Genomic DNA, 26,542 nt, shown 5'->3' with positions numbered 1-26,542 from the left:
GAATGTCTCACTGGACTGTTTAGGTTTTCATAAAGATTCCAGCACATCCCCAGAACTACTGTCTCTAAACTCACACACATATTGTCTGCCACGGTCTGTCCTGCTGAGAAATGCCTTTCATTTCCGAGATTAATCGTTACCGTGCTCCTCCATCTCAGAGGGCCAAATATATTAATAAATGCCATAGCGAATCATTCTTTCTCTCCCCCGCACTCCCTGTTTACTCTCATTTCCTCTTTCTTTCCCTCTTCTGTGTTTCTGCCTCTTTGTATGTTGGAGGAAAAAAGAGAGAGAGAGAGTTTAAAAGAGAAATAAATCAGAATAGTTAACCGAAGTCTGTCTCATGACTGACTAGTTCTCATCTCCCTCCCTCTGTTAATGATGTTTTTCTCCCAGTGTGTTGTTTTGTGGTAATGAGTACTTGGCTTGAGTTTAAAGACTTGAGAATGGTTACCATCACTCCTCTTATGACCCACTACAGTTTCGTTTTTACTTCATTTCACTTTTCTCTTGCTCTGAGTAACTGTGGCATTCTTGGTTTATTTATTGGAACCTGTAGGAGAGCTGTTCTGTGAAACTGTTCTTTCTATATTGAGGGAAAGGGTTTGTTAAAGTACTTTTTTTTCTGTATGGTTTTAAACATCTAGCAGGCATCTATAATACTTGTTCTATTGTGAATGGGGGGAAAAAAAAAATTATTTATTTATTTATGGGAATGCTATTTTGAATGGGTATATTTATAATTAATTGTTTTTAATGAATACATTTAAGTTTTCAAAACTGTGTTCAAAAGTTTGGTATCAGTAATTTTTTTATATTTTTTTATTTAATTTTTTAGGATGCAGTAAATTCACAGATATTTATAATGCTATAAAAGATTTCTATTTGAAAATAATTTCTGTTCCAATATAATTTTTTTTTACAAAAAAAAAGTAGTGCTGTCAATCGCATCCAAAATAAAGGTTTTTGTTTACGTTATATATATATATAATATGTGTGTGTATATATGTGTATGTATGTGCGTACTGTTTATATTTATTATGTGTATATATATATACACACACATGCACATATACAGTCATGGCCAAAAATATCGGCACCCTTGCAATTCTCTCAGAAAATTGTTGCAGTAGCAAATGTTTTGGTACTCACATGTTTGTTTGTTTGTTTGTTTATTTATTTATTTTTTGCATTGGAACAACACAAAAAAAAAAAACAGAGAAGAAAAGTAAAATCTGATACAATTCCACACAGAACCCAAAAAATGCACTGGACAAAATTATTGGCACCCACAGGTGTTCTATGGGATTCAGATCTGGACTCATTGCTGGCCATTTCAGAACTCTCCAGCGCTTTGTTTGTAACCATTTATGAGTGCTTTTTGAAGTGTGTTTCGGGTCATTGTCCTGCTGGAAAACCCATGACCTCTGGTGGAGACGCAGCTTTCTGACACTGGCCACTACATTGCGCCCCAAAATTCTTTGGTAATCATCAGATTTCATGATACCGTTCACACAGTCAAGGCATCCAGTGCCAGAAGCAGCAAAGCAACCCCAAAACATCTTTGAACCTCCACCAGGTTTGACTCTAGGGACTGTGTTCTTTTCTTTGAAGGCCTCATTTCTATTTCTGTAAACAGTGCCATGATGTCCTTTTCCAAAAAGCTCTACTTTTGTCTCATCTGTCCACAGTACGTTCTCCCAGAAGTATTGTGGTTTTGTCACATAAGTTTTGGAAAACTCCGATCTTGGTTTTTTTATGCCTTTGTGTCAGCAGTGGTGTCCTCCTGGGTCCCTTTTCATTCAGATGGCGACGGATAGTGCGAGCTGACACTGTTGTACCCTGATTAGCTTGAATTTGTTTGGAAGTTAATCGGGGTTCTTTATCCACCATTAATCCTTCATTGTAATTTTCATTAATTTTGCTCTTCCGTCCACGTCCAGGGAGGTTAGCTACAGTGCCATGGGCTGTAAACCTCTTGATGATATTGCACACAGTGGACACAGGAACATTAAGATCTCTGGAGATGGACTTGTAACCTTGAAATCCACAATTTTTCTCTCAAATCCACAGACAACTATTTACACTTCTTTCTTTTCTCCATGCTCAGTGTGACACACAACACAAAGGTTGAGTCAACTTTTCCCCATTTTAACTGGTTGCAAGTGTGATCACTATATTGTCCACACCTGTTACTTGCCACAGGTGTGTCTAAATACAAATTACAGGAGCAACACATGCTTGAAAAGCAATTATTTCTTAAAGTTTTGACAAGGTGCCAATAATTTTGTCCAGTTTATTTTTGAGTTCTGTGTGAAATTTGATCAAGTTTGACTTTTCTTCTCTGTTTTTTTTGTGTTGTTGCAGTGCAAACAAAAACAATAAGCACGTGAATACCAAAACATTTTCAATTGGAACAATTTTCTGAGAGAAGCGTTGCATTTTCTGACAGAATTGCAAGGGTGCCAATATTTTTGGACATGACTGTATATTTAAGAGAAATATGTTATGTTTATATATTAAATATTTATATATAATATAAATTATATGAATATACATATATACATGTAAATACAAGTAAATATTTTCATAATATATACTGTATATGTGTGTATTTATATATACATAATAAATATACACAGTACACACACATATATTATGTAAACGACAAACTTTTATTTTGGATGCGATTAATCGTTTGACAGCACTAAAAAAGTATCACTTTCTACAAAATATGAAGCAGCACAACTATTTTAAAAATTGATAATAACATGAAATGCTTCTTGAGCAGCAAATCAGCATATTACATTGATTTCTGAAGGATCATGTGACACTGAAGACTGGAGTAATGATGCTGTCAATTCAGCTTTGCATCACAGGAATAAATTATATTTTAAATATATTAAAATACAAAACAGCTATTTTAAATTGTAATTATTTTTGCAACATTACATTGTTGATCAAAAATAATAGCAGCCTTGGTGAGTATAAGACAAATATATGTGTATATGTAAGACTTTTAATGGAATGTTTAAGCAACTCTGCAGATGTTTGTGCCTGTGTCTTGAGTGTAGCAAGAAAACATGAACAAAAGCATGTGGAAGTGATCTGTATTTATGATAAATGACTCTTTAAATAGCTCGCTGTCTGTTTCTTGGGTTGACGTTGTGTTGGCGATGTCTGTGTCAGGGTTCTGGTGAAGAGGTATTTTCCACATTAGATTAGATATTCCAGTTCTCATCACTACAAATGTTTGTCAACCTCTCCACCCTGATTTTAAACATGCCTTCCCATCACCCCCATCTTATAATAACGGTCAGGGTCTGTGTGAACATGTCAACAATTCACATTGAAACAGGTGTTGAGCAATGTCCGTGCCCTAAAGAGACATGCAAGTACACACACATTCAGAATCCCCTCTCACGCTTGGCTAAATTAGAGTGCGGCGCACGCTTGCTGCTTTAGGTCAATCTGAGCGTGCTCAGAGAAGCATACGAGAGCTCTTTTGATGCTCGGGTGTCAGGGTAACCGGGCCCGTCTCTTGAGGAATGCAGCATGGCCCCGCCCTCTGGTCCACTCCTTGTTGAATCGCATGCTGGGCTGGATTGAGTTGCATTGTGGGAGTTTGAATGGGTCCTTGATTGGAGAAGTGGGCTTTATTTTAGCTTTCAGAAGAATATTGTCTTTAAAATAACTCAATAAGGAAAAAAGGAGGCTCTGAAGCTCTTGTAATTCCCAGGATGCTTTTCAGCAGTGATGTCATAGTGAAGCTGAATCAATATTTAGTAGCAAAAGTTCAAAGCGTGATCATCTTTCACTAATATACACCGATTAAAGTAGTTCTCTCATTGCTTTGTACACTTTGATATGTCACCTAATATCAATTGTGCTTTCATTTTAGAATTTTTTTGTCACTTGGGGTGCATTTGTTGTTTTCTGCTCTAGAGTCACAGCTGAAGAAACTGCGCGAGGAAACTCTGCAGATTCTTATGGCCTCTGAACTTGTGGCTCCTCAGGGGCCCCATGACATGAACCTCTTAGTCCCTGGAGCCACACAGTATCTGCAGAGTCTGGCTCGCATAGCCGTCAGCGTCTGTGTGGAATCACCTCACCTGTGGGATTGTCCAGAGTCTGCTGGGTTACAGAGAGACCTTCTGGAGCGACTGCTGCGGTGCCCGTACTATGAAGTTCGGCTGTTTGCTCTGGATCAGCTCCTCGGGAGACTTCAGAAGACCAAGGAAGAGTCTCAGCGTCGTGCTCAGGGACCCTTGCCCTTTGACCTCAGTGTGTCCAGCCTAACCTCCCTGGCCCTTCGTGAGACTTACCCTGGGTGTCAAGCCAAGGTGAGGAAATCACGCTTTTTGCTTCGGAATACTGTACACAACTTTATAAAGCACTGCAAAAACTGAAAAAAAAAATAAAAATACAACACAAAAACAACTTAACAAAACTTGCAAAAGCTGCAACTTTAAAGAACTTTAAACGCTTTACAAAAACAAAACCTCAATAACAACTTCACAAAATGACTTGCATTACTTCAACTTTAAATACTCTTCTAAGCCTTACAAAACATAAAACGCCAAAAAATTTACATAAATTCACAAAATGACAAACTTTACAAAATATCACTCTGAAAAACTCTACAAAAAACTATTTAACATAACTTTAAAAAATGCAACTTTACAAAATTTAAAACACTCTACAAAAGCAAAAGCACACTACAAAAAGTTTAACAACGTCAAAAAAAATGGTTACAACTTCAAACACTTTACAAATAACTGTGAAAACTTGACACAACTTCACAAAATGCAGTGCAAAAGTTTACAAAACTTTAAACTTGACACAAATGCTCCACAAAACCCCAGAAGCCTTACAACAAACACTATGAATATTTATACAAAAAAAAATTGTGACCTTTCAAAATCTAGAAAACCTTGACAAAACTTCAAAAAATGATTTGCATCACAATTTCAGACACTCAGCTAAGCTTTACAAAAACAAAAACAAAAGCTTCAGAAAACTTGACACAGCTTCACATATGCAGTGCAGTTACAAAATGTCAAACGTTGAAAAACTTAAACTATATAAAAACATATAAATTAAATAAATTAAACACACAAACAACACAAAGAACTATTTAACAAAACTTGAAACAAAATTGCAACTTTACAAAACTTTAAACACTCTACAAAACTGTTTACAAAACATCACAAAAAAGATTTAAAAGATATCATTTAAAGCTTAACAAAACAATACAAAAGCAATCACTTGGAAAACTTCACACAATGCAGTGAAAAACTTTACATAATATCAAACACTGAAAAAAACTCTACAATCCCCCACCCCCCAAACCTTACAACACAAACTACAGAAAAAAAATTGTCATAAAAATAAAAAAATTACAAAAATAGAAATGTGAAGCAATGAAATTACTTTGGACTATATGAGTACAAGGAGAAATAATTTTTGCAGGTCTCTTAATGCAGGTTAGCAGTCAAAATCCTTGGATTTCACCAGGTTGAAATTCACCGTAATCCTGATCACAGATCCGGTCCTGAGATTAGTAAATTCAGTCGTCTAAATGACACATGCCTTCATAAGGGGATTCTCTCTGATTAGCTGAATAAACATCTACACTGTAAAACCCTGCTGGACAAGAGCTACTCACAACTGTGTCTCTGAATGAAACCGGCTGAATGTCATTTAATTTCCATTCACAGACTCAATACACACAAACGCAGTTTCAGCTCAGAGCTTAAGCCCTGCAAAGTGAAATGGCAGGCGATTTCCTGTTTAGAAAAAGGGGTCGCGTTTCAATTCCTCATAAACACTCAACCAACCATCAATTACCCTGCTGTTTTGCCGTTTCAATCATTAAGCAACGTTCAAGCTGACGGGAACCGGCTTTTCTGGAAGGACGTGTGTGTTTGTGTCTGGAGATGCGTGTTTTTCTATGTGTCTGTTGCAGTGATTTTGGCTGACTGGGAGTGTGCGTTCTTAAAAGCTGTTTTATTGGCCAACTGTTAATGTTTAAAGTGCTGCTGTTAGGCTCTAGACTCTCGATATGGCCTGGTTTCCATGGCAAGTCTACTGTTCCACCAAAGCATTCTGGGAAGTGACGAGGAAAGTTAGGTTAATTTCCTCTGTGGGCTCAAATGGCAAAATATGCATCGAACTGCAATTGCACTAAAGCCTAGTGCCTAAATCCATTCTGAAAATATTCATTTTAGTCTTAAAACTAAATCCACATCGGTTTCGTCATGTGCTTGAATATAATATAATGCACTGTAGTATAAAAGACTGAAATGGCTATTAAAAAGATGATTTAAATGCCCTTATTTAAGGCTCTTGTGCACTCCAAGAAATAAAAATCAACCAAACAAGCCTAAATAATGTCAACAAACCATTGTAAGGTACCTGGCCTGTCACGGGAAAGGAAAGGAAAGACGGTGGGGGTCTGAGGAGAAGGAAAAACAAGTCTTCCGTTAACTCCCTCGCTCTGCTGAGGGGAAACCCGAGGGCCAGAGCTGAACCAGATGTGTTTTATGTGCAGGGGGATGGAGGGATAGATGGATGGATGGGGAGGGAGGAATGTTACTGACAGACGGGAGGGTGGAATAAGGGAATGTTCATATGGATGAAAGGAATATGGGTTGAGAGGTGTGGCTGGCAAATGAAAGCATTGAAAATATTCACAAAACTTCCTGGACAGACTTCAGCAGATTTTCTGTCTCGTGCTCCTTGTGTATGATTAGTCAGGGTAGATGCCATATTTATTTTGACGTGAATGAAAACAAGGATAGATGTACTGTTGGAAACCCTTTGATCGCTCACACGATGCGACACTGAAAATATGACTTATTTTATGAAAATACGGCATCTAGCCTGAATAAAATCTCTCTTTGTTTTGGTGTTTCACAGGTTTTACAGGTTCTCGCTGTCCTCCCGCTTGCTTCCCTGCTGCCCTGGAGAGATGGGATGACGTCTTTGAGCTGTCTGGAGGTTCTTGAGCATCTCCTCACACTGCTGGAAACCTCTACACACAGGTAAGCTATACAGATGAAACTATATGAGTTTTGTGACCAACAAAAGTTTCTGATTCTTTCATGATTTGTTTTGTCATGATAATCTTCATAAATGAACACAACTTATGAATTTTGAAGCATAAATACAATCGGCAAAAGTAAAAAGCTGTACACTATAAACAAACTACACCACGGTTGCACGAGTTCAATGTCACCACCAATAAGCTTCCAGAAACATTCTTGTATATATTACCTTTATTTAACCAGGAAAAAGACTCACTGAGATTAAAAATCTCTTTTGCAGGAGTATCCTGGCCAAGATAGGCAGCCGAGTTTGCGAATACAAATAAACAACAAAGTTACAACATACAATACTAAAGCCATCATACAAAGATTATACTTTGACTGAGAACGTAACGAGTAATTGCCAGACAAAGTCCTTTTAATGAAACAAAAGAGATAAAGAAAATGGCAAATAGTCCAATATGTGACCCTGGACCACAAAACCAGTCATAAGGCAAAATTTTTTGAAATTGAGATTTATACATCAACTGAAAGCTGAATAAATAAGCTTCCCATTGATGTATAGTTAGGCTGAAATGCAACTATTTGAAAATCTGCAATCTGAGGGTGCAAAAATCGAAAATTGCCTTTAAAGTTGTTTTATTTTTTATTTATCTCAATATAACAACTTTGTATATCAATAGATACCAATGCATTTTTCTCTGAATTTTTCTTCTTAATACTTATTTAAAATCTACAAATGGAAAAGTCAGAGTTAAAATAGAATAGTTCCCAAAACCGCAATTTATAAACATGAAGCTGTGAAGGAGGACAAGTTGAGTAGATGAGTTTTACAGTTTGCCATGATAATATTTACTGTCCCAAACAACCTCTATAGTCCCAAGACACGTTGTAAAACCCATTCCAAAAAACATTGACTTTGGGACGTCGAAACCAGAAGTGGGTGAACTATCAAAAGTTACGCGAGGTCCTAGGCCTGTCCTGTTCCAAGGATAATGATGGAAATCTAAACAAGACCAAATCTCAAATAATATTTTAGAAATAGAGTTTACCATATGTCTACCATAATTTACTGTATCTATTGTATGTATATCTCATTTGCTGTTATTAAGCTGTATTATGTTGCCTTTATATCAGCATTGTATTAGCCGTCCTACTCCTCACATATCAGTAACAACAATGGACACTGACATTTGACCATTAGTCCAAACAATGGCAGACGGGGAACCTTCACATTAGACAAATTTTGGTGAAATTTCACCGGCTAAAGAAAAGATAGTCAGTAGTGCAGATACGGAAAGCACAGCTTACACAGAAGTCACTTTCAAATCAAGCAGCTTTCTGTTTGACAACGTGGCGAATCCGTGTGACCAGCTTGAACCCGTTACAAAATCTGCATGGATAAATCTTTCAAAATTCCCAGTAGCTTGATTTCCCCAATTGAAAAGAACTGGATTTCGCCCTTGAAAATTCACCAGACATGATGAACGTTTATTTTCCATTCGCATCCAGTTGTGCACACCAGATTTAAAAGATTAATATCGCATACTAGATTGCACCAGCACCCTAAAAACACAGCATGTTCTCAGCAGCTGTGAACCCCAACAAACCTCATTGTTGAGGCAGCGGTTTGAGGTGGTGGAGATCCCTCTGGGGAGGCGAGAGGTACTCTGTTGAGCAGCTAGCGCTGTTAGCGAGAAGCGTAATGACTTCAGATGTGGGCTCCGACTACAAAAGAAACCACACATACCTGTGGTCGCCAGCCGGCCCGTGTACATCAATCACCCTTTCATACCTACGGCAGAGCGGGAGGGAGATTGATTTACACATTAAAGGGTCACGGCTACCTGTGCTTTCAATTGAGAGAGTGTTCGTATACCTTTACATAGGGTTATTCCCTATAATTTGTGGGTATGTACATGCTAGGAGGTTGTGTGCATGTCTTAATGTGTGTTTATGTGGCAGCAGGTGCAGTTGGACTGTTGTTTTTGGCTCTTGGGTGCCTGTAGGGGCCTCAGAACAACAGACACCTTCACATCCCAGTGTGCAGCGAACACAGGCCGTCGGTATTGCATTACAAAGACTCCCGCTCCCTGCGACGCTCATACGCTTTCAATCTCTCCTCTTAAGTTCAGTGTTGTGAAACGCTTTGCGGCGTATTGCTATTTGTACAGTGTGACATGATACGTGTCTTTTGTTGCAGTCGCCCTGTGATTAAGCAACACCGTAGTACTTACGGTTAGCTGTGTATGTCTGCGATTGTGTAACACGCCTGGACACTTGCTGTGTTGTGTAATGGCACATTTGCTGAGTGTATTTTGGTAGCCGTGTTCTGTTGGACAACACATGCTGGATTACACCTGTTCTGAGACACCCCTCTGGACTCGGCCTGGGGGTCGTTTTCAAGTGCGTGTCAGTGTGTCGTCAGTTCATGATCGGACAGCGTTTATGATCAGGGTCCAGATTGTTGCGGGAAAAATCTGGAAATTCTAAAATGGTTATTTACAGAACTGCAAAGTTCAGGGGTGAAAGTTCTGGATAGCTTTAAATAATAATAATAATAATAAAATCCTGGAAATTTCCATAGTAAATATGATTTTTGTGAATAATTAATTGGCTTAAAAATGCTACTAAAATGCTAATACATTTCAGTTAATTAAAAAGAAATTTGCAAGTGACACATTGAATTAAATTAATTAAAAACACACAAACAAAAAATCTGAAAAAGACAGAAATAGTATGTACTTGCTCCAAACGTGCTCCAATTATCTTTGTAATAATTTTAATGATTTTTACAGTGTCGAGAAAATAATAATCAGTATAATTGTTTAAATCTGTTAATATGTAATATAAATATATATATTAATAATATAATTGTAAGGACCTTATAATGCAAGATTAGACTTTATTTGCTAATTTATTTATTCATTCATTCATTTCCTTATTCTGTGATTTTTTTTTTTTTTTTAATTTTTTTTTTTTTATTCATTTTATCCATGTTTTCTAGGTGGGTTTTGTGTCACTCGTGTCATAACTGTAGATATTTTATATTAACATTAAATGTTATTTTTTTCCCCTCGATTTAAACCTCACTTGCAAAAACAAATCTGTATGTATACATTGCCGTGCAAAAGTTTGGGATTTTGAATGTTTTTTAAAGAAGTCTCTTCTGCTCACCAAGAGTGCATTTATTTGATCAAAAAACGTAATATTGTGAAATATTATTGCAATTTAAAATAACAGTTTTCTATTTTAATATACTCTAAAATATAATTTATTCCTGTGATGTAAAGCTGAATTTTCAGCATCGTTACTCCAGTCTTCAGAGTCACAGGATCCTTAAGAAATGTTCTAATATGCTGATTTATTATCAATGGTGGAAACAGTTGCACTGCTTCATATTTTTTGGAACCTGTGATTCTTTTTTTTTCAGGGTTTTTGATGAATAAAAAGCTAAAAAGGACAGAATTTATTCAAAATATAAATCTTTTCTAACAATATAACTCTTTGCTATCACTTTGTCAATTTAACACATCCTCGCTGAATAAAAGTTTTAAAAAAAAAATAATAATTCTGACCCCAAACTTTTGATCAGTAGTGTATATTGTTACAAAAGATTTTGCAAGAAAATGTGTTGTTAGCCAGTCAATGAATTTACATGACAACCCTGTTAAAATAAAACATTAAAAAATATAGTTATTGTCATCCTGTCTTCTGTTGAATTACTTTGGAAAAATCAGTTCATGTGGAAAACCATCTTGAGCTATCAACATGACTTATGACAATATGTGATGTATTTTTGTTGCATCACCCTCACTTTCCCAGTTTTTGGTAATAAACTGAAGTATGCAGATGCTCTTGTGTGTGTTTCAGTGTGGAGCTCTACTGTGCCGCTCTCTCCCTAACATCATCGCTGGTGCTACACCTGGCCGAGTCAACGCCGCAGGTAAGGAAGAAGAAAAGAAACAAGAGACCGAGGAAGGGAAAGAGTGAAGCATTGTGTTGGAAGTTTCCAGACAGACTTAAGCAAGTTAAACTGCACACTCTATCACTCTCTATCTAGACTGGAGCAGATTACAGATACTTAACCTCGTAGAGGCTTAACATTCCGCCACATCTCACTACAAATATGAAAATCCCTGGGGGAAAAAAGAGCATATGTGCTTTAGCTTAACCACTGGCTCCGGAAAGATTAACCTGTTTGATTTCACGCAAGTTTTTAAGAGTTGTTAACATTGTTTGTAGTTCACTGAAATGGTTGTGAATGGTCGTTAGGCGATTAGCCGTTAGGTGTGATGAGGGGGAGGGGGAATGAGCTTTATTGCTTCCAAGATCATTTCTTAGTTAACAATGTGATTTCAATGACTATGGTGCAAAGATTCTTTCATTTCAGGTGTCAGTATAGATACATTGTTACAAAAAAATCTTATTTTATTTTAATGTTAAATAAACGCTGTTCTTAACTTTATATTCATCAAAGACTCCTGAAAAGAAAAAGAAAAATCACATTTTCTACAACAATATTACCCAGCACTCTTTTCAACACTGATGATAATAAGACATTTTTTGAGCATGAAATCAGCTTATTAGAATGATTTCTGATGTGACACTGAAGACTGGAGTAATGATGCTGAAAATTCAGCTTTGTATCACAGGAGTAAAATACATTTTATACAAAATAAAAATTTAATTGTAGTAATATTTCATAATATTAATGCATGTTTTAGTTTATTTTTGCTTTTGAACAGTAGTGTTTTGTTAATACACAATTATTACAATAATATATTTTTAGTTTTATTATAAAGTTATTTTTGCTGGAAATTCAATAAAATATGGTTTATGTTTTAAATGTGGTAACATTTGGATAATAATGTGAGCTAAATGATTTAATTCAAAGAGAAATTGTCTTTCATTTAATTTTCTACTATTAATTTGGAACTTGATGGATGCAAACCAATACTTTGCATTACATGAACAACAAATTAATTAATAAGCAAGTGAATGACAAGTTTGGCATCAATGCAACAAAAAAAAAGACTCAAAACAGTAAAACTCAAATATTTGTAAAAATGTTTTACAAAATGGATTGTGCCAGTTATGATTAGATTAATCACATTCTGAATCACAAGCTGTTGTACAATAACAATAATAACATACATTGAAGTATCTAATAATAGTCATAATATAATATAATACAAACATACAGCACTATCTATATATCAACTTTCCAAGGCATTACTATCTTATGCATCACTGTACCATGGTATCAACACAGTATTTTTTTCCCTAAGGGGCTGATGTTCTTTCAGTAATATGTGTGTGTGTGTCTTACAGCAGGATCTCAGTGAGGCTGCAGTGGTCTCTCTGAGCAGATGGGGGGCGCTGGTCATGCAGGGCTGCGCTGAGGATCAACCTGCAGAAGTCAAACTCAAGTCAGCAGAGGTGTTAGTGAAGGCCGCCCCCACCTTACTGACAGCTCCAGCCCTGCCTCTGGGTGAGTGGACGTCTGTGGACAAGAACACGTATGCAGGAATCTGAACTAAAGCTTACACTGTGTGTATGTGTGTGTGTGTGTGTGTGTGTGTGTGTGTGTGTGTGTGTGTTTTCCAGGTATCACACACACTGTGGCACTATGGAAGAGCCTGTTTACATTATTACAGGATGAAGATCAGGATGTCAGAGACAGAGCAGCTGACTTCACCTGCTACATTCCAGCCCATTTACACAACACAGGTACACACACATGCTCACACACACATTAAAAGAACACTCTGGGTTCAGTGCAAGTGAAGCTCTGTTGACAGCCTTTGTGCCGTAGCGTTGAATACCATAGACTAGGGATTCCCAATTATCTATTTTTTTTTTTTTTTTTTTTTTTGTCAGCCAAACCCTTTTGACCTAAAATATTTCCTTGAAGTAAATAATAGTATATTTTAAGTTAATATTTCACAAAACATTTGCTTGTTTACATTTGTCTGGTGTTGGTTAATGGTCACATGACATGCAGGTAAACAAATAAAATATTAATATTATAAAATAAACTTTTTCTAGTATTTTAAGTATTTATCTGTGGTTTTTTGTTTAAAATGTATTAATTTATTTATGTATTTGCAAACAAACATTTTATGTGTGTTAAGCTGAAACCAGTATGCTAAAATCACTTGCAAAACTTTGTTGTGTGCAAAGTAATATTCAAAAAAAAAAAAATATGTATGTGTGTGTGTGTGTGTGTGTGTGTGTGTATATGTATATGTATATATATGTGTGTGTGTATATATATATATATATATATATATATATATATATATATACTATTGTGTGTATATGGTAGCGTGGTAAAGTCACTTGCTAACCTGTCTGTGCAAAGAAATATTCAATATTTCAGTGTTATGGCCATGTAAAACCAAGAATACTAGAAAGGGACAGTTTACACGAGTGCAAGCTCACTCATTTACAGGACTGACATCTGTAACACACACCAAAAGTTCCTCAAAGTAGTTTCACCACATCAAGAATGATTTAGTCACCTTTTACAGCTCTAACAAAACAGATTTTGCAAGTTCGAATCAATAGGAGTACTTCAAAGAAAATGCAAGCTGCATATTTTTAAACACTTCCATTGTGAATGCATTAGAAAAATTTGTAGGTGTAATTTCTGTGCTTGTATAGAACCCAGAACATTGATTTAAATCAATGGAGACATGGCCTACACAGGACAGATACACCGAACAACACTCACTCAGGAGATCAGATGAAGATTGCTGGAAGGGGAGGTGTTTTAAAGAGTGTTTCTGAGGGATGGGGGGAGGTCAGGTCAGTGTTGTTTACGAGCTCGCCTGACTGAGCGACAGAGGAGAGGTGTGGAGGAGAGGCGGTGAACGGCAGCCCTGCGCCTTTGAAATGGAGGTGTGTGGGTCAGCGATGCAGAGAGGAGCAGCACCTCTGTCCCATAAATCAGTCACATCAAAACCACATCATTACCACATTCTCTGACACGCTGATAATCCTGCTTCACATGGGCAAGAAAAACAAGAGCAGGGTGGGGGAAGAGTCTGAGAAAGTCTTGTCCCTTTGTGCCTTCTCTTGTCACCAACCCACAATTACTGGTTACTGGTTTTGAGTAGCTGACATGTAGCTGAGTAGCTGAGTTTCAAGCAGTGACAGCTGCTGCAATGAGATGTAAAATTGTTATGCATGCAGTTTTTATGATCTCATATACATGGATGGCTGGAATACTTGACTCTGATTGGTCAATCACTGCATTCTGAAAATGTTTTTGTATAATTATTACATTAGGTGGTAATTATTGTCTCTCAACTTTCATCGGCTAGTCATTATCACAAAATATTGGGTTTATTTTGTGTTTAGTGAATGGCTAGCTGCAAATGATCCCAAACGACAATGGCATATTTGTATTTTAAAAATTTATTTGTCACTCCGCACAAGTGTATAACTTTGTGTATAATTTTATATATTATATTTAGGCCTGTTGATTTAACATGTTAATTTGGTGCAATTAGTTTTAAGGGCACTTTAATTGATCAGACGTGACAGTATAAACTCTTACATTGTTGCAGAAGTTTTCCAAAACCCCAATATTTTCAATATTGATAATGGGAAATGTTTGCAAATATATGCAAATCAGCAAATTAGAATAATTTCTGTCATATGATGCTGAAAATTCAGCTTTGCATCACAGGAATAAATTACATTTTAAAATATTTTCAAATAGAAAAAAAAGTTATTTTCAATTGTAATATCATCTCACAATATTATGAATTTTACTGTATTTTTGATCAAATAAATGCAGCCTTGGTGAACATGGACTATTTTCAAAAACATTTAATTAAAATCTTTCCAGCCCCAAACGTTTGAACTGTAATGTATATGTAAATTTTATCCTAAAATGTCGATGGTGAAAAAATAGTTTAATGGGATGTTATTTTTCAACAGACTTCTAGTTTTAGAAAGAAACTTGAATCTGAGAAAGATGAAGCAGTTCAGATATATATGAAGTAACCCTAACATGATCTCCCATGCACTGTAATCACATTTCTGGCTTTGTACTTGGCCCTCTTTCTTTTCGCCGTGACAGTGAAGTCTTTGTGCAGTACACGAAACCGAATTCAATTAGACACTTTTATTCTTCCGCTATCTCAATACAAATTAGGTTGGAAATCAGAACCTCTGGCATCACTTGACAAGGCTTTTAGGAGGGTGAGAGGTACATCTGATAACAGCATTAAGATGGAATAGGACCGTATTCTCACGGGGGGAACTCGGGAGTGTTCAAGCATTTCAAATGTAATTACTGTCCCCGAAATACTCAGCGCTTTTCACTTGTGTTTGCCAGAGTTTTTTTCGGGACTGGTTTGCTTCGGTTACAGAGACGTAGCCTTGAACAAGTGTATATATTTGGCGATGAGTAGTTGCAGAGGTGTTGCTTACTGGCCCAAGTCAAAAAAACAACAACAAAAAACTCTGTAACATGCAGGTCTACAGCATTAAAGGGACTTTTTTTTTGCCCGTTTTTTCCTCTGCCAGGCAAAAATCACATTCTGATCGCTTAGAAATAACCTCTAGTCATCAAAACGCGTTATTTGAGGCATTACTCATGTCAGAAGTTCAAACGATGTGGGACACATAGTTTATTGCTTAGGGTTAAAGGGTTGTTCGAATCCCTAAACTAAGAACCATTAATTATGTTGCCTTGGTGTATTATTGTTGTCGTCATAATGTGAATCACCATAATAATGCTCCTTTTTGTTCCACTACCGAATTGTGTTTTTACTTGCCATATTTAAATATAAAGCATTATTACTGTTATTACATGTAAATTGCAAAGCTTTTTCCCCCATGTTATGTCCAAGTACAACATCAATTCAACCCTTTTGAAAAACCTTAAACATTTGTTGCTCACATTACTCTGGTTGGTATTGTTCTTGGCACGTCTGGTTTCATTTTGAGGATGTTCTCACCAGTCAGCTAATGTCCAACTCTAGTGTTGTGCGTGTAATGTCTTTAGCAGTAGATGCCCTGTAGTCATTCATGTAATGGATTACAAGACGAGGTCTGAACTGATCCGTGGATCATCCATCCGTTAAACCCATAGTGTAGCTCAAAGGTGCTCAATCATTAAAGCAGAGCTCTTTGGCACTAATAGTTTAGGCATATTGGCCCTGTCATTCATTTTAGCTTAAATATGTTCTGGAACTAAAATCCTGTTTTCTCCATGAAGAAACTGATTTTTAATCATATCAGTCGGGATAAAGGATCTAGAACTTAGTCATGCAGAATAAGGCATTAATACATGTCTAATAAGCACTGATACACAGCCTATATGCTAGTAATATGCATGCTAATAAGCAACTAGTTAATTGGACCTTAAAATAAAGTGTCACCAAGTTTATAAAGCTGTAATACAGCTCAGAGCTTTTTGGCCTTTACTGAATTTCATAAATCCCAAGAAAGAAAAATTAATAGGATAAATGCTTCCTGAACCAAGGCCTCTGAAAAAATGGGCAGCCACTGTCTATTGACACAGGAAGAATTCTAAGGATTCTGAGGTACCACATACGTTACAGAGTCTTTTTCCCATCAGTCTTAGGGTCATGTGACCGTGTGCCAGGCCTTTTAACCAGCAGACACCTGGGTGATACTGTAACACTCCCGTTAGACAGGTTAGGCTGATGTAAGGGACACTAAAGAACTCTAGCAGACGTCTTAGTTTTGGCATAAATGTGTCAGATGATATCCGACTCCAGCGTTTCACCTGATTCTGCTGGCCTGCTGAATATCCAGGGCCATGATCATAAAAGTAAGCTGCACTGAAAATCAAATCTAGGTTTAAGGCATGCAGTTAATGGTCTCTTGCTCTCCCGATAGGAGCTGACAGAGATTGAGGTTTTTTGTCAGCCGATATCAGTTTTAGCCTCTGCTTTTGACAAAAAAAGGCATTACACTGCAACAGTATAATTCAAAATAATCGATCACAAAAATCGCACGAATATAATGGTACAATAATATCATTTTTGTGTAATTTTGTAAAAATGTTCTATTACATAAATTAAATTAAACTACATTTTTGTCATTCAATTTTTAAAAATAATAGAATAAATATTACGAAAGAAGTTGATATTTATATTCATGGGATTGTCAGTCTGTCTGTAGTTTATGGGATTGTCGGTCTATCTAGTTTGTGCGTGTGAGAATGCTTGCGTGTGTACGAGTGTTTGTGTTTGGGTTTGAGTCTCCTCTAGTTCCTTGGTTCTCATAGATCTCTGAAGGAAGTTAAAGCTGTAAAAGTGTGTGTGTTTTTGCACCTTGATACCACTCTCACCCACACCAACACTTCCTGCCCGCACACTTCTTGCACCTTGTTCTGGGTGTGTGTCCAAATGTGCATGCATATATGTATGTGAGAGAGCGTGCAATGATGCACATGTGGTCATTCCCACATGCGCTGAAATCTGTCGCCACATGCAAGCTCTGTGCCTTCGATTTAACATTTGATTTACCTTGATAAGTAAGACTGTGTGTGTATACAGAATTTAAATTTCTGTATGTATTTCCTTCCAAACCTGTATGACTTTCTTCTGTGGAACACAAAAGGTTATCATAGGGCCTCTGAAGACTTGCCGTCATGTGAATACTTTTGTGGTGCTTTTTTGTTCTTCTGGAGCTAGACAGAACCCATCCCCTTTCACTTTCATTATACTAAGAAAAGCAGCCAAGATATTCTTCAGAAAGTATTATTTTGTATCCCACTGAAGAAAGTATGTTGTACAGGTTTGGAACAACATGAGAGTGAGTAAGTGATGACGGAATGTCCATTTTTAGGTCTGTTTAGTCGTCTAGCTTATTGGGATAAAGTGGTCAAACCCGCTATGAGACCCCTGTTGCATCATGATAAATAAGGATTTGGACAGGTCGTCTCATTCATCCAGCCCATCTTCCTGCTCTCCCGCCACCCCTCCCTCCCTCACGCCCGACACCCGACACTCGCCCAGCTGCGCTCGCTCACATCCCAGATTTGCCACACACTAAAGCTCTTCTTGCGCTCATTATTCAGAAAGTTTTTTAATTAGTTCCAGTCCCACAACTCCCACAGATCGATTACGGGAATGAAACTGCCCTCCTCTTCCTTCTGGAATCTCTGCACAACTGTGTGCGCCTAGACACAAACCGGCTGGGCAAAGTGCCCCAAAACACCTCACAAACATTTCTACTGTCACATCTACAGCCAAGATCTAGAAGCTTCTTCACTTTAACTTAAAGGGGATAGTTGAGCCAAAATTCTGTTATCACATACTCGTTCCAAACCTGTGTGACTTTTTGTTCTTCTGTGGGACATAAAAGAATACATTTTGAGGAATGTCTTGGTAGCTATGTTTCCATCACCCTGTTTTTATGCGCATTTTGAAGTATCTCATAAGAAACAAGTGATGGAAACGCCAAATTTCCAATTAAAATCCCTTAATTCGCTAAAACGTTTTTACGCTCGCTTGAGGTGGTTTTTGACTGCGAAAAAGGGTTAATGCGAATTATGGGAGATGGAAACTTTATGCCGAATAAATTCCTCCATGCGCACCAAAAAGTTATGTGACTTTGCGCTATGGGACGGCAAAACCTGACTAACCAGCGGACCGATCTCGTTCCACAGCATCTGAAATGTTCTGTCCGTCATCAAAGAATTTCTGTATAATTGCCTCGCAGAACTGTCTTAAACGACAGCGTTCTCAAACAGCAGAATCCACCTCCGTAAGCAATGACTGCATTTTTTTTATTTCGTCTGCTAAAGTAATTTATCACATATAAAAATAATTATATTCAGTGGCTTCTCCTACTTTTCTTAGTGATATATATATATATAGTGTGCCAGTTTATTAGGAAGTGGCGATTTTATTCTTTTTGACTCGTTGGATGGAAACGAGATGTGATTATTCGCAAATGTTTTATGCGATATTCCAATTTTGCGCAAAATTTTTTGGATGGAAACCCAGCTAGTGTGTTTATGTCCATTATAATAGAAGCCACTGGTCACCAAAACAGTTTCTTTTTCAAAATATCCACAGAAGAAAAAACATCAAACAGGTTTGAAGAACATGAGGGTGAGTCAATGGTGATAGAATTTTAGTTTTTGGGTAAACTATCGTGTTAAGAGCAGAAAGGCCTTGAACACACTGCTGCATACACCGTTAGGAACATAATGAAAATACAGAAGTGGTAAAAGGACAACTTTGTACCTTATCTACCCATAAAAGTACCCATAATAGTACCTTAGAGTAGCAATATGATCGTTTTATGCATAAAAAGGTACAAAGTTGTCTTTTTAAGGGTACTGCACAAGTGACAAGCTGTTGTACCCCCAAAAGTACAATTGTTTTAATGAAAGCGTACATTTTCAGCCTTTAAATTTGGAGTTTATACAGATGCGATATGTTATATGAATGTTCTGAAACACATCAAAGTGTCCTCTTAAAAATAACACCAAAAACACTCGCTCTCGCAGATGCAAACAGAACATCCTGTTGAGTAAGCACTGAAGAGATTGAGAAATCCTGTTATTGAAGTGCTAAACCACAAAAAAAGGGAATGGAAAGAGCTTGAGTTTCCTATTATTTCTTAATGTCTGGGTGCCGGTTATTTGTTCGGCCTTGGATGGCGTCCAGCACCAAAGCCCATAGGGATGAAAAGCACCTCTGACATCAGACTCCGGTAAAGCAAGAGATGGGGCGTCCCAACACATCACACAGAGAAAGGACCGTGTCACCATCTGAGTCTACACAATTGACATCTTTCCACGTTCTTCTAGTGTCTGCCTGTGGCCTTCTACTTAAGTTTGCCTCAGAAAGCCGATCTGTGTAGAGGTTGCTTTCCCAGAGTTCCTTTTGGGGGAGGGGTGAATGGGTGGGCAGCCTTTAAGGTGTTGCTTTGCTCTTGTTCTCTCTCTTTTGGTTTTGACTGGCAAGTCCTGGTGACTTTTGAAGTCGCCTTAGTAATTTGCATGTCAGATTCTGCTTAGGAAGGGGGGTGATGGAGGGAAAACGGAGTTCAAAACAAACTGCACCAGATCTCTCACGTTACTGCTTTGATGCATGAACAACAAGGGTCGTTAAAGCCAAAGGGAGGTCCTGAATGGGCATCAGTGTTGTTGTGTCTTCTTACGCGTACTTGGATCTTTTCTCACTTCCCTTATCTCGCGTCTAAATCTATTCTTAGACCCAACTTCCCAACCGTTTAGTCAAAAACGACCCGTCTCGAATGCCTGCACGCGTGCATATGGCACGCTGTGGTTTCCATTGTGCGCGTTTTGCTTCTGAGTTATAGTTTTGTTTCTCTCAAATGGGTTCCATGCCAGGCGAAGATGGAAACATGCTGTCTAGAGAACAAAAAGAGAGCGAGGCATCAATCTCAGGCTGTTGCTTTACATCCAACGCTCTGGCAAGTCTCAGATTGGGAGCAGATTGCATTGTGGCAAAGCACCACCTCCATTGCCTGAACCCAGTAATGCCTTGGAGACAAAAGAAACCAGACTAAGATTGACGTGGCTCATTAAATTGATCTTTTTAAACTTTCCATACGTGTGTTCCAGAATCAGAATTCGTTTTGCTGAATTCTGTTACATCAGGGAATATGTGTCAGACTTCTCTGTGTTCTGCTTCATTTCTAGGTGTTTCCACGGGTGCCGTCTCTCCTCCGGTTGCCCTGGAGATGGGGGTGGGTCTTTTGTGCCAGCTGCTCCAGATGTGGGGCCAGGTGGCTGCTGGAATGGTGAACCTGATACAATGGCTCCTGGGAGATGAACAATTGGATACAAGGAGTGAAGAGTCACTAGACTTGGTAAGGAGCACTTTTGCTTTTTTCTTGTGTAATTTTTTTTTAATGCATCACTGATTTTGCTCATGTTTGGGAGCTTTTTAAACTTTGGCACTAAATGCGTCCCTTGTTAGTTCTACAGCCACAAATGACATCAGAATCATGACAAAAACTTGGCAACTTATTGTGGAGAGGTGTGCTATTACTTTTCAAAACTGTGAAATGTTTGTTTCACATAGCGGGTGATAAAATTGACTTGCATTGATGGACCTATATTGTTCAGCAGCCTTGATTCTGGAAATATTTTCCCCATTCATTTTTCCCGTAGGAATTTAAAAAAAAAAAAAAAAGTATTTGTTGAAGAGTTGTAAGCTATGAACCAAACCAACCAGTTACAAGGTGAATCACAACATTACAAACTTTGATTTGAAGCTAAAAAAATTTATTGAAAAATTGGATTCTTAACAGGTTCAACAAGGAAAGGACTACAATCACATAAAGCACTGAGAATGACATAATATAAACAATATATTTTGTTTATTTTAAACTATGCTTTAATATACAAATATTGAAGTAGTCTGAGAGCATATGGAGACTGACTCAAGTATGTCATAATGGATGCTAAAGTATTCTTTTGTGACTTGCTTGCTGCAATTCTCTGATTGGTGGAGATTTTTCTGCAGAATCATGGGTAATGTACTTTTTCCACCAGGACTTCCTCTATTCAATATGATTATTTTAAAAATAAGCTGAAATAAGAGACCGACGGCTTCAACAAAAGCATTACAACCTCACTGCTGAAAGTGATTCTGTCTTTAAAGGTGAATGTTACAGTTTAAAATCTATAAATTGGATTTTTAGTTCCAGAACCCAACTGTTGCACTTTATATGACCTGTCTATTAATATAGGCCACTAAGTATTCACTTATTAACACCCTAGAAATCCCCCAGAACACCCTACTGCATATCAAAGAACTAAAAAATCACACAAAACACTGCATAGCAATTCCCTGGAAGCACCCGTTGTCTCCATTGTCAGTGCCCTGCTCACTTTATCTTCAGAAAATCTAGTTTAAATATGTAGGTTCTTCTTTTTCCAGGATGAGGAGTTCCTCTTTGAGAAGGGAGATCTTAACCTGTGGGCAGAGCCTTTGTTATGGGCACGGATGTTGCACGGACATCTCTCTGCCCTCCTAAGAGTGACATATTCACCTGATGTGAGCGCCGCAGAACTGGACCGACCATCAGCCATCGCAAAGAGCAATGCCCTGGCGGCTCAGATTTCGATGAAAGCCCTCCCTGCACTGCCCCAGTTTTCAGCCACCATCGAGTATGCCAAGATATCGCTGCTGAAAGAGAGAACGTCACTCGCTCAGAATCTTCTAGATACACTTAGATCTTCTTAGATGACTGAAAGAGAGAAAGTGAAAGGGGTCATGCATTACAAACCTATTTTAATCTCACAGTGGTTTTCCTGTTTAAGACCTGAATTGCATGCAGGCGTGACCACATGCTTTTTTAATTCAAATAAATTTTATTACGTTCATTTAACTGTGGGATTACTTTTGTACAGTAATGTGTGTTTGCGATACTGGGAATGTGAGAGGTTTTATTCTCCTCAGCTGTGTTTTCAATATCACACCTTGTGGTATTTGAGCAAGCTGTTGTATTTTTAATGCATAGCTTAAGTGTTTTTAGTTAAAGAAATTGTTTGATTGCTCCTCCTGTGTATGTTATGCAATCTGAGCAAAACAGTCTGGTGTCCGTTTGCTAAGTAGACAGCTGGGCTGCCTTCAGGGGCTGTAGTAGCAATGTTCCCCTTTTACTGTAAAATGATGTAATGTTTTGGAATGTCAGCAGCCTGTTCCACACACACACACACACACACACTCACAGGGTGGGTAAAATAATACATACTGTTCTCCTCACCAGGATCAGGAGTTTTGTTTTTTTTGGTGTTTTTTTTTCATGTATTAATGTGCTTCACTGAAACCATAAAAAAGGAACTGTAATACAAGAGTACTGCTGAGATATGCAATGGGAACTGTAAGAGGAAAAAAGAGGGAATGTGAAGTGAAATATATTTTCGGCCTTTCAATATTTTTTGCCTGTAGGTGGCGCTCAAGCCTTTTTTTCGACGATAGACGATAGACCGTTAGGGGGCAGTATTGTATCGTTTTTATTAGAGTTTGAGTTGCTTGCAGGATTTGATTTTTACTTTGTTGCAGCTTGTTGAAACGTTTAGGTTTCGTATGTCTGTATTTTCTAAATTAATGCAAAAAATAATAAATAATGAAATGTTTTTTTATTAAAAAAAAAAAAACATTTCCAGGCTAAAATGCACTTTATTTGTACAGAGAAAGATAGGCAGAGGAAAACGTAACATGCAGATAAGTGTCAAAGTTTCTCACTCTGTGTATCAGATCTGGCACAACTTCAAAGTTTGGCCTCTCGGTCTCGATTATGCAATCGCACTCACCCACTAAACTTTTCCTGATATCAGAGCGACCAGCCTCGAGCCGCATGAATCTCGTGCACGCCAAGCGTCAATACCGTGCGTGTCTGCATGATATAGCTTATGATTTATATTTATATATATAAATATAATATATTATATCTATTATATAGCGCGCGCGCGCTAGTCAGTGGATCAACACCTTTGATCGAAGTTGTCCTGAAACCTAAATGCGTGAAAATATAATGTATTGGTATTTCTATATTATTTTGAAGTATTTATTGACTTTTCTTGTTTTAGAAGTATATGTTGATTGCACTGAGTTCATCTTGTAAGTTGTTCAGTGTTGGAGAGGTGCCGTGAGTGAGTGTGCGCGCCGCAGGAGGGGTGCAGAAAGCGACCAATCAGATCCACAGTCCCGGCGACACTTGAAAAGCAGGGCGTAACTTTGAGGCAACTTTCGCAGTAAGTTCCTCCTCCTCCTCTTTACGCGCTGTCCTCAAGCTTATATGTGCGGGAGAGTAAAGCAGACTCTTTACTGTTCTGGCTCGGCACTGCGCGGTGGGAGAAGACTGACAACACAAGCACGCAACGAGGAACTCAGCCTTCCTTCTCCGAGTTTCAGAGCACATCTGAGACTAGCCTTTTTTGTTCCGTATCTTTTGCACAAACTCTAAGCCAGTGGCAAACTAAACGCCTTCGCATCCAAAGGCTCCAGGTCGGTTCTCAAATGAGAGATCATCTGCGACTGTCTTCTTCTGAAGAAACAGAAATGTCTGCGACCATCCTGTCCGCTTTCTACGACATCGACATGCTGTACAAGGTACTTTGCTGGTTTAACAAACAAGCGTGCTGCTTTTCTTTGCTGGAACTTTACAAAGTTAATGCATGGCCGAAAAGAGTGCATAAATAGTTTTGCAACTAACGTTACTTTGCATTGATTGTAACTGTTTCTCCTCTTTCCTCCTCTCTGCATAGCAGGAGAAGAGCCTCAACATGAACGCCATTCACATTAACAGCATGCTGGATAAGAAAGCAGTCGGGGCCCCGGTAACAACCTCCAGCAGCAGCACCAACAACTGCAACTCGTACGCGTCAGGATTCTTCCGTCGAAACTCCACCAGCAACATGGAGTCCATGACAAACGGCAACAAGTACCCCGCCAGCTCCTACAGCAGCAGCATGAAGGAGAATGCCATCATGAACAAGGAGAACAAGTTCCGCGACCGCGCCTACAGCGAGAGCGCCCAGCAGCTGCAGCAGAAGCCGGGCTCGCAGATCAACTCCACCCGCTACAAGACGGAGCTCTGCAGGCCCTTCGAGGAAAACGGCGCTTGCAAGTACGGCGAGAAGTGCCAGTTTGCGCACGGCTACCACGAGCTGAGAAGCCTGTCTCGCCACCCCAAGTACAAAACCGAGCCCTGTCGCACTTTCCACACCATCGGCTTCTGCCCATACGGTCCGCGGTGCCACTTCATCCACAACGCCGACGAGCGCAGACCGGCGCCGAGCAACGCCAACAGCGTGCAGGGAGAGTCCGCCAAGCCCGCTCGATGCGAGCCGGTGAGCGGCTACGGACAGCAACAGCAGCAGCAGCACCAGCACCGACCGAAACTCCACCACAGCCTCAGCTTCTCGGGTTTCTCCAGCCACCACCACCACCACGGACTCGACTCGCCCCTCCTCGAGAGCCCCACGTCGCGCACTCCGCCTCCCTCCAGCGGCTCCTCCTGCGCCGCGAGCTTCTACGAAGACGCTAGGTGCCTCGGAAACAGTGCCTTCTCTTTCACCGGCCAAGACCTCAAAGCCCTGCTCGCGCCGCTGGCCGTGCACACGCACAACGGTTATTACGCAAACCTTCAGGTCAACATGGGCGACGGCCTCGGCCACTTGCAGTCCCTCCAGCGCCTGTCAGAGTCGCCGGTGTTCGACTCGCCCCCCAGCCCGCCTGACAGCATCTCTGACCGGGAGAGCTACGCCAGCGGCTCCCTCAGCTCCTCCGGAAGTCTCAGCGGCTCCGAGTCTCCCAGTCTGGACGGCGGAAGGCGTTTGCCAATCTTCAGCAGGCTGTCGATTTCCGATGATTAATCCGCTTTTTGTTGTTGTTGTAGTGGACTCGATAGCGGAGGAGTCTCCCGTTAGAGATATGTAGTTGAGCAATAGACTTTTTAATATCGAGGGAGATGGATTTGTTTTTGTCAGACGCTCGACATGGCATTAGTCTGTTTGAACTGCTTTGAAGGCATTCCACCGGTGCAGTTTGTTGCATTCTCTTGGTCTTTTTGGACCAACTACTTTCCAGATTTTTGTACAAAAGACTTGTGAACGTGAAAGACAGAGCGGTTTCAGATTTTCCTTCATCCTTGCCAAGAATATGCCTTGACGAAAAAGTATACTAGTTTTCAAAGTATGTACATCCATTCCAAAAGTTTATCCAGTTTCGCGGCGCCACCCAGTGGTTTGGTTGGTTTGTGCAGTTTGAAGCTCTCTCGTTTGGCTTGTTGGGAAATCACTGCTGATGGTTAAATATATCTTTTTTTTTTTTTTTTTTTTAGCTGATACGAGTGATTACATAGCGGTGCTTAACTGGCTATGAACTATTTAACTTATTTATTTTATCTTGTGAAAAGTATAGGCTACATTGTTAATTGTGTCCATACTGTATTTATCAAGTATGATGAAGCAATAGATCTATATTCTTTTATTATGTTTAAATTATGATCGCCATTATTAATCTACATAAAGTGGAGTGTATGTTCTTTTCACAGTAATATATATTTTTGTTTGGTCTCTTTTTGTAACTTCACTTTATTTTATTGTAAATGAGTAAAAAAAAAAAAAATCTTAATTTAAGAGATTGTATGTGATATTTATTTCATTAATTTTGTTTCCTTGTTTACGTTCATTAAAAAAACAGTTTGTGTGATTTGCTGTTTGTTGGGATGTTACTTTTCAGAAGGGTTTTTTGTTTGTTTTTTGTCATTTTGGAGAATCGTCAGACGCGTCCCTTTAGGTTTGTCTGTAGAATGTATAAACTGTGGTTGGCAGAGGACCGTCCGAACATGTACTAGCCTTAAATTTTCATAGAAATCAGATTTCAAAGATCCCAAGTAAATCGATTAACCAAAAAGTATTTTTTATTTTATTTTTTTTATACGTATATATCTATACAATGCACGGCAGCCACGTGCGTGAGAATGTAGCAGACCAGAGCCCCAGT

The 26,542-nt window shown here is 38.7% G+C and overlaps 2 protein-coding genes across 3 annotated transcripts in view; both read left to right on the top strand.

Moving 5' to 3' along the window:
• Positions 1-24,441, top strand: part of thada (THADA armadillo repeat containing) — a 103,885-nt gene extending 79,444 nt beyond the window's left edge. The window contains exons 32-39 of one of the 2 annotated variants that reach the window (XM_058794937.1): positions 3,946-4,343; positions 6,922-7,046; positions 10,923-10,995; positions 12,387-12,543; positions 12,660-12,782; positions 20,722-20,891; positions 21,968-24,145; positions 24,304-24,441. In XM_058794937.1, coding sequence (XP_058650920.1) covers positions 3,946-4,343; positions 6,922-7,046; positions 10,923-10,995; positions 12,387-12,543; positions 12,660-12,782; positions 20,722-20,891; positions 21,968-22,273 — 1,352 coding nt within the window. In that variant the 3' untranslated portion in view covers positions 22,274-24,145; positions 24,304-24,441. Of the gene's footprint in view, positions 1-3,945; positions 4,344-6,921; positions 7,047-10,922; positions 10,996-12,383; positions 12,544-12,659; positions 12,783-20,721; positions 20,892-21,967; positions 24,146-24,303 lie in introns of both variants that reach the window. The other variant, XM_058794935.1, reaches the window with a different exon arrangement.
• Positions 24,095-25,410, top strand: LOC131552600 (mRNA decay activator protein ZFP36L2-like). Its single transcript, XM_058796486.1, has 2 exons — positions 24,095-24,145; positions 24,301-25,410. The coding sequence occupies exons 1-2, from the start codon at positions 24,095-24,097 to the stop codon at positions 25,408-25,410; spliced, it is 1,161 nt and encodes a 386-aa protein (XP_058652469.1).
• The last annotated feature ends 1,132 nt before the right edge of the window (positions 25,411-26,542 follow it).

Source organism: Onychostoma macrolepis, chromosome 13 (assembly GCF_012432095.1).
Source record: "Onychostoma macrolepis isolate SWU-2019 chromosome 13, ASM1243209v1, whole genome shotgun sequence".
In the NCBI taxonomy this organism is placed as follows: domain Eukaryota; kingdom Metazoa; phylum Chordata; class Actinopteri; order Cypriniformes; family Cyprinidae; genus Onychostoma; species Onychostoma macrolepis.
Note: the sequence above shows the minus strand (reverse complement) of the source record. Positions and strands in the feature narration are given on the sequence as shown.

Excerpts from the sequence above, each read along its gene's own strand:
- LOC131552600 (XM_058796486.1), top strand. The coding sequence starts at position 24,095 with ATGTCTGCGACCATCCTGTCCGCTTTCTACGACATCGACATGCTGTAC. Across the intron at positions 24,146-24,300 it reads ACATCGACATGCTGTACAAG|CAGGAGAAGAGCCTCAACAT; the intron begins GTACTTTGCTGG and ends CTCTCTGCATAG.